At 36.1% G+C, this 18,118-nt stretch overlaps 1 protein-coding gene across 2 annotated transcripts in view; it reads right to left on the reverse strand.

Moving 5' to 3' along the window:
• LOC137405900 (U3 small nucleolar RNA-associated protein 18 homolog) overlaps nt 1-18,118 on the reverse strand; it is a 67,637-nt gene that overhangs the window by 37,416 nt on the left and 12,103 nt on the right. For both annotated transcript variants that reach the window (XM_068092350.1, XM_068092351.1), the window contains exons 7-11: nt 16,627-16,754; nt 16,118-16,201; nt 13,182-13,353; nt 6,926-7,026; nt 5,014-5,104 (exon numbers count right to left, since the gene is read on the reverse strand). In XM_068092350.1, the coding sequence (XP_067948451.1) occupies nt 5,014-5,104; nt 6,926-7,026; nt 13,182-13,353; nt 16,118-16,201; nt 16,627-16,754 (576 nt within the window). The remainder of the gene's footprint in view (nt 1-5,013; nt 5,105-6,925; nt 7,027-13,181; nt 13,354-16,117; nt 16,202-16,626; nt 16,755-18,118) is intronic.

An 18,118-nucleotide genomic window follows, 5' to 3' on the forward strand; every position in this document is an offset into this window, starting at 1 on the left:
TATTATTACTGCGTTAATCCGTTATCATTAAAAGACATCATGTAGAGGATAATTCCAAGTATATAGACTTCAAGCTTCAACTGATCATTTAGCGCTTCCAGTCAACGAAATTTAGTTTTCACTTCTCTAGCAACCTGGGAGTGCCCTGATACTCAGATAGCAAGCAATCTATTTACAGTCAAATTCATTTGAACGGTGACAGGTGTCAGTTTTAATAAAAACTATTCATTGAAAAAATTTGGTACTACCTGACATAACAAATATCTCACACAAAAACATGACAATGTATCACAATAAAAAAACTACAACTATCCAGCAATACAATCACTGATATTAGCCTATATTTTAACAACAATAAGTTCAATATGATACGATATAAACATAGTTGAGCGGACACCAACTGGTAATAGCCAACACTTTGGAAATGGCAGCATCATACACTAAATTTCCTCATTTACTGAGTGAAAATGTGAACTCATTTCCGAGTGAAAATAGAAATGTTATATAGAAATGGAAACTAATGAATAACTTAAAAATAGGTAATGCAATGAACAAAACAGACATGTTGAGATCTATGCCTTCAGACTAGCCCTGGAAGGAAATCTACATGTATGCCTTCCGACAAGCCCTGGAAGGAAATCTATGCCTTCAAGCTAGTCCTGGAAGGAGATCTATACCTTCAAGCTAGTCCTGGAAGGAAATGCAGTTCCAGTTTGCTATTTTATGGTTTGAATTACAAAATGCTAAAACTAAAGCATCGGATAGGTTCCACCGCGCACTTGGATGCAACAGGTTTAGGATTTAATGCTTCGAGATATATCCTGAAAATATCGGTTCAAGGTCGATGCCCTCAGAATGAATCCTGACTATGTTAGATTTAGATACTTTTTAAAAATCCTTGTAATCATTTGTAAATTTGTATTATGGCAATGATTTCTTAGCTCCAGTAAACAAAACATAGTCTGTACAGTGCGAACTTGCCATACGATTTTAATCCGTTCTAGGGTTGGCATCACATAGCGAAAATGTCGTATAGAGGGGCATAAAAACCCATAGTAATTACATAATGCAAAGACCCTTGGTAAAATCATTAAAATTTTATATAAGTCCTGTACATATTAAAATTAGTAACAAAATAGTACATTAACTTAGTAACTATAGTTACTTACAGTAACTTTAGTGTACTTAGTGGTTATGATCTGCAATAAAATGTAACATTAAACGTACAACGTGTATGTGCAGTGTCATGTACAGTGGGGAGTTCTTACTTCCGAGGCAGACGTACAATATAAACGTTGAATTTAATTTAAATGAATTTAGCTTACTAAACACACACTCAAAGCTAAGTTTTAATATGTGTTTTAACTATTTTACTGACCTTGAACTTTTCATCGCTAAAATTTTACTATCTATTGGCTTTCTTTTTACTAGAATTTTAGCCAACCTCATTAAAACCTTTCTCAACCTAATTTGACAAGAAAGCTCGGATGATGTCGTTCTCAAAAATGTTGTTTAATACATTATGAAGTAGATATTTGTTAGCAGACTAAGTGAAGTTATCTAATCCCTGACCTTTTGTTCGAAGGGATTGCAACTCCAATTTTGCTACTTTTTGCTATTGCTAAATGTAAAATATCACTGTTTTTTACACAAGGACTGCTAGACTGAGAGAACTCAGCCATCGTGTCTTTTTCAGGCATTGTGAGAAGGTTTTCAGCGACTGCCAAATTTGAAATTTGAGCGAAACCTTTTGTTAAATTTGTATGGCGACATAAAATTCATATGGTCAGGGTGAAAACTATTGTATTCCACTTCAAATCATATAACAGGGGCATTGTAACCCGAGGGCGCACTGTATCATAACTTTAAAGATATTCTTTGTGCTTAGCATGCATGTGCAAGCAGTGCTCATTTATGACAGTCTGTCAAACTATTAGAAATGGCCAAAAAAATTAATCGCTTGACTAAAAAATTTGTTTTGATGCTGACTTCAACTGGGTCAGTGCAGAAGATTTTAAGTTAGAACACAGTGAAGATCAAATCAACAGCCCAGAAAATAAAAAAAGTGAAAGCAACAGTGAGATCGTAAATACAAGCCAATGAGATAATGGTGCTAAATAAATTTACTCAAATTATTTCATTATATTTTTACACGTATCATAAACATGGCCTATTTCACCTGTTTTTGTATACAGTGCATCCTCAGGATACGATTACCCAGTTATACGATTTTTTCACCTTACAATGTGGAACATGATGATTTTTTTCACCTCACCATACACATATCATTTCACCATACGAATTCAACAAATATTTCACCCGAATTGAATTTTGACAGTCGGTGTGCACATTATGTGCGTCAAGGAAAACACTGAAATGCTGTTTGCTGAAAATATTTTTACAACGCCTGAATGAAACACGATGATCGATTTCTCCCATTTTAACAACTCTCGTGGGTAAAATGGTAATATATACATATTGTATATTCCCTTCAATACCAGTAGTAAAGTTGGAGTTGCGATCCCTTCATACAGAAGGTACCGGGATCAGACAACTTCTCTTAACCTGGTAACAAAAGTCCACTTCATTACGAAAATTACATCGCTCGGATTTTCTTACCGAATTAAGTTGAAAAAGCTTTAAACGTGTCCACTAAGAATTTTAGTATAAGCGAAGACAGAAACTGATGAGTGTTAAAATTTTAGTGATAAAAAGTTTAAATTCAGTAAAATAGTTAAAAATACATACTAAAACTTAGCTCCAAGTGTGGGTGTTTATTAAGACAAACTTATTTGAAGTGAATTCAAAGTTTCTGTTATGCGTACGTCTATCTTGAAGGTAAGAAGTTTCTATGGTATGTAGTACTGCTCATAGACATTGTACCGATAAATTTTAATGCAGATCATAACCAATATATTCACTAAATATAATAAAGTTACTGTAGGTAACTATAGTTACTAAGGTTGACATACTATTTTGTTACTAATTTTTAAAATGTACAGCGCTTATATAAAATTTTGACAATTTTTACCAGGGGATGTTTGCATTATACGATTACTATGGTTTCTATACCCCTACATACAATTTTTTCACCATACAGTGCCAACCCTGGAAATCGTATCCTGAGGGTGCACTGTATTTACTTTTAATACTTAATACATTATTATTTATCCTATAAATTGGCAAAATTGTAGCATACCATTCAATAACACAAGGCCGTTATCTAAACTGAGCTTTCTTTGTGTAGAGGCTCATAACTCAACTTCTTTCATAGATAGAAACAAGTTTCCGTTACAAACTGAAGCAAGTCCAGTGAATCCTTATACAACTGCTAGAAATATTGATGGAATCCAAAAATGCATTTAAATTTAGCAAAAAGGTTTATTAGCTCCAACTAGTTGCTTCACAGATAATAAGATTTTAAAATGTTAACCGCAAGCACAATGCAGTGGAACCTCGGTTCTCGAACATAATCCGTTCCAGAAGGTTGTTTGAAAACTGAGTTGTTCGAGATCCAAAACAATTATTCCTATTAGAATTAATATATGTAAATTTTAATCCGTTCCAAGCAGAGATAATAACTTCGGTAAAGTACTTTTTTAACATTTTACATCATAAACTGTACTGTATACTACACACTATAAATAAAACCGGGTAGATATAAATCATGTTCATTTTTAATAGAAGATTTTCTATCTATGATGATGAAAACAGAAAGCGAACATTGCGTATGTTTTGCACTTAAAACATCGAAAACATTCTAGGTTAAAATAAAATACCAAAATTGCAGAAATTGATAATGAAACAGCGAAAAATACAACAGATCAGTTACATCAAAAATCGTGTGAAAAAGAAAATATAAACAGCAATGGTATGTTTACTTCACATCGTTGAAGGAGAATCCTCCTCCAAAACAATTTAGGGTACCTCGACTGGAGGAGTTGTCTCCCTAGCAAATCTCTTCGGTAGAAAGACGTGGTCCCAGATGGTTTCTTCCTTTTGTAAAGAATTTATGAAGCGTAATTTGCTTCTCCCTTTGTTAACGAATGTTTTCATGATGTTTTCAAAGCTGTTCTGAACTTTTGATGCTAATGCGCATGCTTCGGTTTGGTCGGGAACCGAATTTATGTTCGAGATCCGAGACGAAAAATCTCAATTTTTCTGATCGAAAACTGAATTGGTCGAGAAACAAAGTATTCGAGAACCGAGGTTCCACTGTATATAAATCAGCTAGTAGGTAAATTTCTCAGCTTTCTAATGCGTATCTGCTTGGCAGTCTTCTAGACATTGAAGGTCATTGGATATATCAGCTTCCTAGCAGCAATGTTCGACATAGAAATCGAGCTAAAATACCATCATCTTTGCAGTACTCATAGCCTGTGAGCGCTCAGTCATGAAGGGATTAAATTTAAATCTATGTTAATAAATTCCACTTGTCTTTGTGTGTCTGTTTGTGGCTTTACGTAAACGCTCTGCCTTTCCACATTCATTTGCCGATTGCGTCCAAACTTCACAAATATTTTGGCAACATCCGTGTCTTCCAGCAGGTTGCCAAAATATTTGGCTTTAAAACTCAATTTTTTGCTGAGAACAGGTCTCTTAAACATCCATTTGGCTAAAAGCTCAAAAATGCCGTTCTGAATGCATTAAGGACAATTTCCCTCGATGAACACATTCATGGATCGTTGTTGTGAAAGCACTGTTGTAGAATTTAGATTCAAAATCTACAACTGTGCCCCGAGCTATCTGATTGAAAAAAATAGAAACCTAAGGAAAAGCTAGGCTTCATGCTAGTCTCAAATAAAGCAGAAAAAATTAGTGAAGTATTAAGCTAATAGCATCGAGCTAGTTTTACAGTTCTTTCCCTCGCCTATGCAAATACGCCTATTAAATACATGCTCATCTACAAGCACATGGGAGACAAGATATAGATAGCAAGAGATGAGTTGTGTACAGCTACATAAAGGCCAAGGAAAGACAACTATGTATGATGAAAGAATATTTAAAACATACCTCCAAAGCTGTAGAGGTGTTCACCATCCGAAGAGAAGGTTATACAGTTAACTGAGCCATTCATTTTCAATGTACATATAAGCTCTTTTGACTAGATAACATAAAATACATATTTGAATTAGTGCTCTAATTAAACATTTTATTTCCAACAATGCAATAATATTCAAAGGTGAAATATGACCAGACTTCAACATACAAGTTCATCTGTACAGTAGACACTCCTATAAGGTAAACTCCGCTGAACGTAAAAAAATGACGTAAAGCTTCAGCTTTGTAGTACGTAAGAAATATAATATAACATGAACTAATGCCAAGTTGATGCACATTCTCAAATTGGAATTGAATAAAGGGAGTCCCGTGGTTATCCTTACAAATATAATATTCTTTCTTGTCGCACTTAGGAGATCAAATGAAGTACTGGGTTACCTCTATTACGTATACTAGTACCTTGGCATATCGGGTATCTTTATTGTATATACTAGTACCCTGACATATAAGGTTATCTCTATTACATACACTAGGACCATGTCAGTCTAGCATGCTGCGAGAGATCGCCAGGTGTGTCAACGAAACACAGATAATAAATATGTGCACAATAATTCAGAAATGCCTCAAGGCGATCGATAGGCACAGGCGTTAGTGTCGGTCTACCGAGCTCAATATCACGAGTTGGGAGTCTCGTTGAAAGCGAACTTTTATGCTAACCTCTAACCCTGGCTCCGCACAAACCGACCGACACACAGACGCATCTTTCACTACAGAATTTTTTTTTTAATTTTCGTTTAATTTAGACATGAACAATAAGGTTTTTTACTTGCAGCTTAGAACTTTCTGTCTGATGAAATATTAAAATAAATAACCGATTTAAATTGACATTGTAGGTGTTCGCTTCCATCAACTTAACGTAAAATTAGTGTAATCATGGACCCTAAACCAAGGGAAAGTGATAAGGAAAAGAGAAAGATTACTGTACAATCATTACATACAGTAATTGAAATTATTTTAGTTTTTCCTATTTGAAGGGCAAAAAGAGTGAATTTGAGATGATTATGGAATAGATTAGGCCATTTACAGTATTTTTCTGTTTGTTAAACGCAAAATCACTGTAATGTAACCGTTCTCAGAATGGTTTGTTTAAGTTGTAGGAGCATTGACTGTACTAGCAAAGACTATGTTATACACATTTGCACAGCCGGCCTCTTGTTATGATGCTTTCCAAGAAGTCAAGCAGGATTTGTTGCACTTTAGTTGATAGTTCCTACCTAAAATTTTTGCGCAAAACCCTTTCCATGAAGACGGGTCTCATGAGGAGACAAGATATTCTTATAATGACTAGCATAAGTTCTAACAACCAGACGTGGGATTCCAAAGGTTGTTATCATTATATGTAGACTCGTATGGATTAATATGCCCAGGGGTTAAGAGAACGCATAGAGAACCACGCTGAAAGTGGAAGAATAAAACAACTACACATAATAAATGTGGGCGTCAGGACCCAATCTTTGTGCTAGTATATTTGCTAGCTATACTAAAGCTCCACGCCACAAAATATTTTAACACCTGCACCAAGTGCAAATGTTTTGGCAATGGTAAAAAAATGCACCAGTTTCTCAATAAGACAGGCCACATAAATCTTGCACATCTTTTATGGAGCTCAAACCGTATGTGCCAGAATAATTATAGAAGCAGTTTGAAAAAATAATAAGCACATGGCGCCATCAGTACTAAAAGCAGTTGCTTTCATTGCCATAGACAAACACGGTGTGAAGCGATGCGACTCGTGGTACACTAAGAGTCGAGATTAAACTGCTAGAACTCCCTAAATATGCGTCAATACAAATACTTTTTACTTTCGCTTCGTTAGAAACTTTGAAAGTATGCCTAAGCTCTATGCAATGCTAAACCAGCTCACCTTGGTAGAGAGGATATATATGTATCCATATACACCGATAAATGCCATGTACTTTCCACAGGGAGACAACTCAAAACAACTCATTGACTGATCATTCAAACCTGAAAGTAAAAAGTATCACCCAAGTGCAACAACAATCACAATATACAGAATGTAGTTAGTGTATTTGTCTAGTAAAGGAGAACTAGAATTGTGGTCCGAAAGCATGTGACTACGCGTTTTCAACAATTCAATAGGACTGATATTTGAGGAATGAGCCAATTGCTAATAAAAAAGGAACAATTGAATCATTTATTTCGATAAAAATGATGAGTCAGCGAAGCTTAAGCAAATCAAGTTTTATAAGAGAATCACAGCTTATCGCATGTAGATGAAAAATGGAGCCACCGCAAAGTGATGTACTAACCACGGTAATGAGATTTTTCTAAGCGTGGTGTATGATCTGATGCGATTTACATGCATCAGGGACTGAAAAACAAGGTTGTACCTAGAAAATGCTTGTCTAACTACCTGATCGGAGACACCGACAGGGATTGATTTCTGCAAAAGTTCGTAACTATACAATTCTAAGAATCAAATTGTGTTAAAACTAATACAAACCCGCTATTGCTGTAACAAACTCCTTCAACATTGGATTCACAAGCAGCTACATTACATCGAGTGAAAGCACTATTTGATAAACTATAATTGAAAGAACCAACAAAGACTAAAATGGCTGTATTGATGTGTTCTTACACAATTACAGTAAATATCTAACCACTAGTTCCGAGCACTTGTTCTGTTTTCAGTGAAACCAATAGAAAGAAGATAAATGAAAAAGAGCTACAAAGATTTGATAAATGCTCAGGTATATCTCAACGGTTCGTTTCAAAATTTTTTATGTCAATAAAACTTGATTCCTATAGTATTCAATAAAAAACAGCCATTTTCATAAAAGGCTAAGTATATCAAGTCAAACTTATGTCGAGTTCCAACATCAGGCATTTGATCTGAATTATACTCGTTTAAATCAAGAGAAGACAATGCTAGAATGTTATTATATCTTTTAACCACTTTCATAGAATATACTAAAAGGTTATAAGCATAATATTCTGGAATGTTTGGTAAAAAGGAACAAACAATTTAAATGTCAAGATGATTTTATGATGGTGAAATATCTTTTCAACAACAATATTGAGAAACTGTAATTTGACTTCATCTATGGCATCCTTTTAGTCAAATAAGCTATAGGAAATCGGCCATTTAACAGGACTAAAAATACATGAAATAATTTTCCTCAACTAGATTATGTCAATTTTTGTATTTTTGACTGATTAGAAAAAAAGGAGGCTGAGATAAATTTTTAAAATATTTGTTAGAGGTTGTATGCAATTTGTTCATATCACGTAAGCTAAGACGAGTTGCAAGTCTCTAGTTGTCATTTAACAAACTTCATCTATTGCCACACGCTATTATATTAGGCAACCTTTCAAATATGCAGCCAGCAAGGATTAAATGTCATTTATATTTAGGTTGATCTCTAAGCTCTCCTCTTAGAGCCGAATATAAATACTGGAAGTAGCAGAGTTCAGATGACCAGTTCACCAACCTTTCGAACATCGCCACTCGCACAATTAAAAACCAATAAAATCTCAATGGCACTACATCGTGACACATACTGCGGTGTTTGCAGGTTTACAATGCCATATCGGCAAACATGAAGGTGATTGATCAGGTTTCTGGTCAATAATGATTTTTAATGATGATGTTTGGTAAAAATAAATTTTATTCTTGGACTACATTTTATTTTTCGATTAGGAATCGGCTAATGTTGATTTATTGTATTATTTATTGATTTAGTAAATCGTTGTGAAAAGACTTTCGAAGGACATGCCAGGAATAACGTAATCATTATTGACCAGAAAACTGATCAATCACCGTCATGTTTGCCGATATGGCATTGAAAATCTGCAAACACCGCAGTATGTGTCACGATGTAGTGCCATTGAGATTTTATTGGTTTTTAATTGCGCGAGTGGCGATGTACACTCGCGATGTACGATAGGTTGGTGAACTAGTCATCTGAACTTTGCTACTTCCAGTATTTATATCAGGCTTTGAGAGGAGAGCTTAGAGATCAACCTCGATATAAATGACATTTAATCTTTGCTGGCTGAATATTTGAAAGGTTGCCTAATATAATAACGTGTGGCAATAGATGAAGTTTGTTATAGGACAACTACAGACTTGTCACTCATCTTAGCTTATGTGATATGAACAAATTGCATACAACCCCTAACAAATATATTGAAAATTTATCTGTCTCGATATTCAAGTAAAACATCAATAATGGTTACGACTATCACTCTTTTTCTACCAAATACATTTTTTCCCGAAAAAATAAAACATTCGGTGAAACCAAATATTTGAAATTGGCGCATTTCAGATGCCATAAAAATTCACCAAAGTCGTTACCATAAAACTTTACATCCTCTGATGCCATAAAAAAGGCTGCAAATGTGTTGCAGAATGAGTGGCACTTCTCTGTCATTGTCGTACTACCGTGGTTGACAAGTTAAGCAAGTCACATGAGTCAGATGTTAACGAGTCAGATGAGTTACCATTATTACTATACAGCTTGCGGCATTTTTATTAGTGTTGGAAAATAATTACTGACTGTCACTACAATTGCCCAATAGATAATAATCACAATCCGAGTGATCTACGATTTGTGAAACCCAAGTAGCAGTAATGCGTCTGATAATCGGCGAAGAAGAAATCTTTACTGTAATAAGAGCCCTGTCCGTCCATCGCCGGGCTATGAGCGTTAGGAACAAACTGCCTCACCCGGAAACTAAACTCGGATAGTGTGTTTAACAGAATCGCACACTAAGGACGACACCACTCATCTGCCTTGCTACTTTATGGAATAACTATGCACATGCTGGTTACTCATGATGATCTCTCATGGTACACAGGACCGCCAAGCTTTCTAGTTGCTATTAAATGTGTTTTTGCAAAGCAAAACTAGGTTCAGCATGAGGTGCAAACATGTTTTCCATTGGCTCAACGCAAACAGATGAATGTGTCTGTTCGATTATGCTAATATGCTAGCGTGCTACACCTATTATTTCCCTCCAGTGTGCCTTTAGTAGTTATGTTATTTATTTCATCGTTTAAGCCTGGTTCCCATATCGATTGTGAGACTCCAGCGGCAACTTGCGCAGCAAAACGTTTGCGGCGTCAAGCTCGGCGGCATCTGTTCACATATAAGCTGCATCGCTAAACATAATCGCGTAATCAAATAAAATGTTCGCTCGCCATGCCGTTTCTATAATGGTGACCTTCACCCGTACAGTGCATTTCGAGAAAGGTTTTGCCTGCGGCATTTTGCGAAATTTGAACAGCGCTAAACTATTGCGATGCCGCCGGCAACTACCGGCGGTACCCGACGCGTAAGTTCCCATTTCACCGTTAATAGCCTGCGGTGCTGTAGCCAATGCTTTGCGACGTATATGGGAACCAGGCTTTAGTCCCAGAATAAGCTGGCGATTGAAGGATATTCCTCTAATTTATATAACACATTGTAAATATCTAAAAGCGCTTCGGAAGTGTTCCGAACACGCTCTGCTTAGTTTCATCATCATTCTCACTTGAATAGTAAAAAACTATGTTACCATGACATGAATGATGCAGATTTGGAGTTGTGCGCACGTTGAGTTACTATGTGATAAGTGATTCAATGGACATTCGCGTGTTGCGGATTAACGCACAGGCTTTGTTAAAGCACATCAATTACATAAGTACTTTTATCTATATTTCAGTGCATCAGAGTCTTGGCTTTCGAATGAGCCTATATTCAATACACAAAGAATAATAGAACCATGAAACACAAGGTGTCAAAAGTATGTCCTGCAATAAAAAAACACTTGGTTGTGATTCCCACAATGTGATGTCATAATTATCATTTAGCCTTAGGTCGTCGATCCCTTTCGCTGCCATTGAGGCTGTAATTTTCTGTGACAATCGGTGCTCTCAAACCCAGAGAGCACTAATGATAAACTAGCCTTATAGATAATCAACAATGCTCGGGGATCGTGCTAACACCCGACCAATACAAACACATGTTCTGGGTTAATAGATTTTGGATGATTGTTAGAGTTTACTTTTTTCATCCTTTCACTCATTTTAAACATTTATAGTAATTATTATCACATCGTTATATGTGATGGCATTGTTTGTCCCATACAAAAATGATTAATAACTTGATTAATTACTAACTAGTAATTAAATATCAAAAAGAAAAAAATATAAAAATTAAAATATTTATATTATATTCGAATAAATTACAGTATATAGAAAATGGATAACAGGTGTATTGGACAGTTAAATTAATCACTTTGTGTATGATACTAGCTCATAGTCAGATTAAGTTATTTACAGTAGGCTTCTCTAGTTTGAACAATCCCGGAGTGCAGGGAGTCAACCCCAACGATTGATTTAATTCAATTGACTTCTACAAAAAGATTAAACAAAACAGACATGACTACTAACAACATACCTGGTTGTTACCACCCCTGGTGGTAAAGGTAATTAAATCACATCGATTAAATTGTGACCTGCAGTGGCGTGGCCCTAGGACTATATGTAGATTGGACTCTTGCGAGATCACGCAATGCTCGAAATAAATTAGCCTAAGTCGTGCCCCTCAACATCACAATAAAAAGAGAGGGCTAGTGCATGATATCATAAGAAAATATAGTATGGTGCTTGGAATGTGAGTTATTTATCATGAAAATAATCTGTACATGAAGAGCTAATGACACTGATTCCTTCGGAATCTTCATTGGTTCTCTGGAGTTGTCCTACTTTCGCCTGCCACTAGCGTCATTATCATAGTTGATAAATATAAACGGTAAAAGTAAGCGGTAAGAGCACACAACACCGAATATGAAAATTGTCACGCCACAATTTCCGAGCCTACACCCTTGAACATTTCTGCAGTAGAGTTCTGGGAAAATCCTATGAACGCTAACCAATGTCTGTCTCACCATGTCAAACAATGGCTCATTTAAAAGCCAAGATATTGAAGAACCTGAATAAGCTGAAACAGTACTTATGTACCTGATGTGCTTTAAAGAAGATGAGGATTTCTACACCAGAGGTCTTACAGCGGTGCATTCACAATAGCGCTCAAATTGAAATAAGACCGACTGAAGTATGGAAAATGTTTAAAACGGAATAGCTTGTACGGCAGTTTTTGGGCGTCATCCGCAAGTGCCGTTTCGATCTTTCGCAAGCATGCAACAATCGGTAAAAACTTGCGAGCACAAAAACTGGCTTGACTAGCACATAACACAATCTTTTGGATTAACCTAGTCATGGAAACATAGTAATAGAGGTTACAGAGGACAATGTTTGACTCCAGTTAACAAACTGATAAAACACCAATTTTGCTGGGCATCAATACACTCAACTCTAATACTACGTAATCTAAGTATTAAAACATGAGAATCATTTTATTAAACAATTATTATATGCAAGACATAAATTTTGTTAGATGCTAGCAAATAAATTATATAAATAGCCTAATTTCACTTAGAAATATGGCTAGGTAAGACACACTGATGAACCATTCGTGGCCAGTCACTGTAGTATTATGTTAATGAATCACAAGCAAGCGTACCACCAATAGTAATAAGTACCTTTTGACTAGCCAATGCACTCTTCCTACCACCACGGACCGCGTTGCTTACCTTACTGAACACCTATGTGAGGAAGTCGATCTCTACCCTATACAAACACAGGAATCCCTCCTACCTCGCAGCTTCTCCGTATTCTGGGTTTTGCAGTCACTTGAGGTTCTTTATTTTCATTTAATAATGATAACTTATGTTTAAAAATGGTAGTAATTTTCTTGTTTTGGAATGGACAAATAAAACAGTCAGTACAGTGTACAGTATATTTTATTGTCATTTTGTGACTTCAGGGCATTCTTTCCACCGGCAGCGGCCTTCGCTTAGACAATTATGACAATACGCTACCGGTGTCATCGCTGAAGCAAACATTGGAGTGCACAGCCTATTATTCAGTAAAAATATAATCAAGTTTTAAATGAACTGGCATACAGTTAAATAAAGACCTTGGTGACGTTTGAGTTCAGTTCAGCAACCCAAGTGATTTGGGTTGAATTCCAAAAATATAAATAGAATAAATAATCATTATAGCTAACCATTTGATAAAATTGACAGGATAGAGTGGGATAGAGAAGTCTGACCTTTGATTGGCTGACTGCTCAACAGTTGACCAGATATCATGTCGTACTCGTAGAAGCTCTTTCGCTTGGAGGACAGGAAAACACGACAGCCATCCGTGCTAAACCTAGCAGAGTAAATTGGGAAGTTCTCTATGAACACAGACTGAATTTTTGGATTCGTCTTTCCATCCACCTGAAATAGCAACTATAGGGTTGTATTGTAGCTCAATACTGCGGAAGCAAAACTTCAGAAGCAAAATATTTCGGAAAACGGGATTGACTGCTTTACAGAAAAGTGTTGTCTACGTTTCATGCAAAAGAGATATTGCAACACTCCTGCGTCAAACAACCCATTATGGTATAAATACATCTACCGTATAAATAAACATCTATAACCTCGTTGCTTGGGAACATCAATTTTATAAAAAAAATTCAGTATAAGACACTGGACTCTGATGCAAGCTATCCTCCCAATTTAGTTCAGGGAATCAAAAATACAATTTAACAGAAAATTGCATTATCAATTGTGCATGAATATGTTCATGAAACATATTTAGAACATTTTACGATAATACAATATGCATATATATGCAACACATAAAAACGGAAATAAAAATCTTTTGTACTAAATCGACTATACGAGCTCGTATCGTAGTTGATAATGCTTGTATAACACCAGAAGAACTTCCTATCACCCCAATAAAACAGTTATTCTACGCCTTTCAATCGATAGTTTGCTTACTGTTGGCTAGAATCAATGAGCAAAAACGTTTATAGTAAGAATTCTTCTACAAAGAATTTCATGTTCTCTCACTCCTTGACTTGAAAACAGCAAAGTGCAAAATTGGACTTCTAGCCAAGCCATTGTTATAATACGACCAGGTTAAAGGTTGACTTGCAACAAAATTCACATTACAGTTATTTGGTATCAAAAGGTTCACCATGTCTTACTCCACGTCACTCACCATGTCTCGCTGTGTTGTAGGTACAAAATACCATGTATGTGAAAATGTGATTACAAGCTCTTAAAAGCTCAAAAACGAACAATTAATCGCGGCCATCACAAAATCGCCGTAGGTTGGAATCCCTCTCCAAGACGGATCAAATGGGACGTAGTTGAACACGATGTGCTTCTGTTTACACTTTCATGCAACCTCATTCGTCGAAATAATTTCACAAATATATTTCACGCATTCAATAAAACCATGTCTACCGTCCTTACGTGTCTATTTCATCATCATTGTAAATTGTAATGCTGTCACTTTGAGCACTGATATCTCAAAACCTAGCCTAAAAATTAATTTAATTTTTTAACCTCAGCTTGAAGGAGTGCATAACATCCTCTGATAAACATGAGGAGCCTGTTGGTCACCTGTGATAGTCGAAAAATGCTGCAGAAATTATTCGCGTTGTTTGGCAGGAAATATGGGTCACATGATCAGATTACGACTAGATGATTAGACCAAGCTGAAACGAAACTGTAAAGTAGCGAGCATCTATATTTGATAAGGGTTTTCCGGTAAAACCCGAAGTGTTTGTCATAAACTAGTGCTACGAGACGTTTTATATTGAGCTTTTTATTTCCCATGATAACATCATGAGTCAAAACAATAACCACGTCGAGTTGAGTACGTCGTCGAAATAAAGGGATTCCAAACTACAGCGTTTTCGTGATGGCTGCGATAAACTGTTCGTTTTTGAGCTTTTAAAAGCTTGTAATCACTTTTCCACATATTTTGCCCCTACAACACAGCAGAGTAAGACATGATGAACCTTTTGATACCAAATAACTGTAATGTGAATTTTGTTGCAAGTCAACCTTCAATTTCACAATATATAAAACTATGTGATAACAAACCCAGCTTCATTCTGAGGGAGAGTAAGTCTTGTGGGTCATTGCTATATAACACATACAAACCCGACTGATAAGCACATCACATCGTAGTGAAATAATTCCTCATGTTTGCAAAATAAACTGATTTGAAAAAGTGCTTTTATTGTTAAAATATAAATAAGTTTTCTCAAGTGTTTTCTAAAATAAAGTGCTTTTATCCTAAACTGGAAAAATCTCTAATTTTCTTTGGATAAATAGCTATGATAAAATATAAATAAAGTTTCTAAATAGGTAAGGTAGTAGAGATAGAAAAGCTGGAGGACAGAGGTAAACAGGAGTTACCTTATCTTAAAGTATGACAACTCATGAAAAGCAGCTCATGAAAGTCGAGTTAACAATAAGAAGCCTTTTTCAGTATCAAATGCTATGGAATTTTATGAGTAAATTAATTTAGATGAATTATGAGTAATCCAGACTACTTATTGATAGACGTTAAATTATTAACAGTGAAAAGGCAACTCCTGATCTAACTAAAACAGGTATCAACTAATAGCGCATAGAAGAACACAGATCAGCTAGTTATACTTACCGTACTTTTCGGACTATTAGCCGCTACTTTTTTCTGAAGATTTGAGCCATGCAGCTTATATAAGGGTGCGGCTATTCTGTGGATTTTTCTTTCATCGCTAGGGCGCATTAACCAGAATCTCCGGTTATTGCACCTCTAGCAGTGAAAGAGAATACGAAACAATGCCTAACGGTACTGTTCCGTTAGGCACTAGGTTAAAAAGCGTCAGTTAATACGAAACAGTGCCATTAGGCACTGTTCCATTTTAAACAGCAAAGTTTCTGTCGCGTTACAAAGCACCGTCCTGAGTTCTGCGGCCTATACAAAGGTGCGGCTTATGTATCGTTTTATTATCGTTTTTTGGAAAATAAAGCAGATGCGGCTTATATAGGTGTGCGGTTTATAGTCTGAAAAGTACGGTAGATTAGCTGATATGCATGATATGCAATCAACCGCAGATGAGCTCAAGTACAATATGACTAGGTAATAAAGAGATGAAGGACAACTGTCAGAAATAGTAAAAATAGACTAACAGAAGGACTGGTAATATACTACCTGAAAAAAGGATAAATTCTGGTCTTTGCTGGCTGTCATTATCACCTGAGAGGTTGGGTGGAACCTGACAGTACTCACAGGTGCCTACAATTTGAGAAAGATGACTTGTGTCAGGGCTGATAATTCCAAAACTTGACACACGAACTATCAAATACATTAGGTATTGTATAAACAGGCATAAAATAAGCAGAAATAGTTTAAACTCTAGAGGCACAAGACAACTATTACATGGCTATGACTATGTATTAGAAGCAACTAAAAATAGACAGTAGTTTCACAGACATAACTATTACAGGGAAATACTATCGCAAATCAAAGTATCACACGAACGAGCTATGACATAATACATATACTAGAAGTAAATGAATAAATACTTAGCAAAATACAGGGATAAATACTCGACAAAAATAGCCAATATTATATATTTAAATATTGCCAGATGCATGTTCCTTTTCTAGCTCTTTTATGGACAACAAATCTCCCTAAAATATGATGAGTGTAAATTAAACCTTATGCGGTTGCGCTTTGTTAGCGTGCGTGACTGTCTTGTATTCGAGATATGTTGGCGAAAGGGTGAGGGAAGATTTGTTAATATAGTCACCAGTTTTGCGTGTCAATTCTCTTTCCTCTTCTTCCTCTGCAAACCAACCAGATGCACTTGTGAGACTAGCCTTGAAAGGGGTCATGCGGTAGTGTACCACAAGCTACATACTCAAAGTCAAAAAGTGGCTAATCGAGATTGCGGCAAGTGATTGCCCCTCTTAATCTATGCTTCTAACAGACACCAAAAAACTAAGATTCATTCAGGGTTTGACTTTTATCAATCACCAAAAGACTTTCGATAACAAAATTACTTTCAATTCAGCCATTATGCTACATTGACAATCACACAGATGTTAAAAAAACATTCTGCTTAGAAATTCGTTATTGAACTATATCACCACAATGTAGCTATAGCCTTGTGTGAATAAGCCTACAGCATTCTAAACCAGCTCCCAATTCTGATGGCGAATATCCTGCGCATTCAAGCCATGGAGTGCCTTTAATCTCCCTACTCATACCCTAAAGCGATAGGCTGACATAATATAGCAAGAATATGTATCATGGCACGGGGATGCTCACTAAGCATTGATATAGTCTCACGTGTATTCATAAACTAGGAGTTATCCTACGACATTTAACAAGTTTCCATACAGCGATTGTGTAGCTACACCGAGTTGTGCCAGTGCAAACAGATCATGTTTCTATGGGGTGCCATAGTAGGTCAAGGTAACAAGTCAAGCAAGATCTATGCCCACGAACAAGTGCGATGACGTCGGTCGCTGAGGTTGTTTCCATGACACAAAGATGGCGCATCACACGAGTGTCTCACATCCAAACAGAGATACTGAATTATGACAAAATGAGAGCGACGCGGTTGCTTCCATTGTGACACCATAGTGCCGTATGGTGGTGTGTTGCTACGCTACTACTGTATGGAAATTTATGAATACTAATTACTCCACCAGTGATCTGCCTATAAACCTAATTCTCTCATTTATCGCAGTTAATGGAAACCAGAATCACCCTCAAAATGTGAAAATCAGTATCGCGTCACATCCATACTGATGCATATATAAACAGTATATATATAATATATATATACTATATATATAGTACACCTTCTTGAGATCCAATTTACCGTGGATCCTTGCCATATGATTTTAATTCGTTCCAGCTTTGGCATAGCGAAAATGTCATTTAGAGGAGTATAGAACCCATAGTAATTATTTAATACAAACACCTCCTGGTAGCAACATAAAAATTGTATATATGTACTGTACATATTAAGATAAGTAGCGAAACATAATATCAACTTCAGTAACTATAGTTACCTACAGTAACTTTAGCGTATTTAGTGGTTACGATCTAGAATAAAATGTAACATTACAGAGTACTACTTGCAGGGGAAGCAGTATCTACCGTAGGGAGTTCTTACCTTTGAGACAGACGTTTAACATA

This window comes from Watersipora subatra, chromosome 10 (assembly GCF_963576615.1).
Source record: "Watersipora subatra chromosome 10, tzWatSuba1.1, whole genome shotgun sequence".
NCBI lineage: Eukaryota > Metazoa > Bryozoa > Gymnolaemata > Cheilostomatida > Watersiporidae > Watersipora > Watersipora subatra.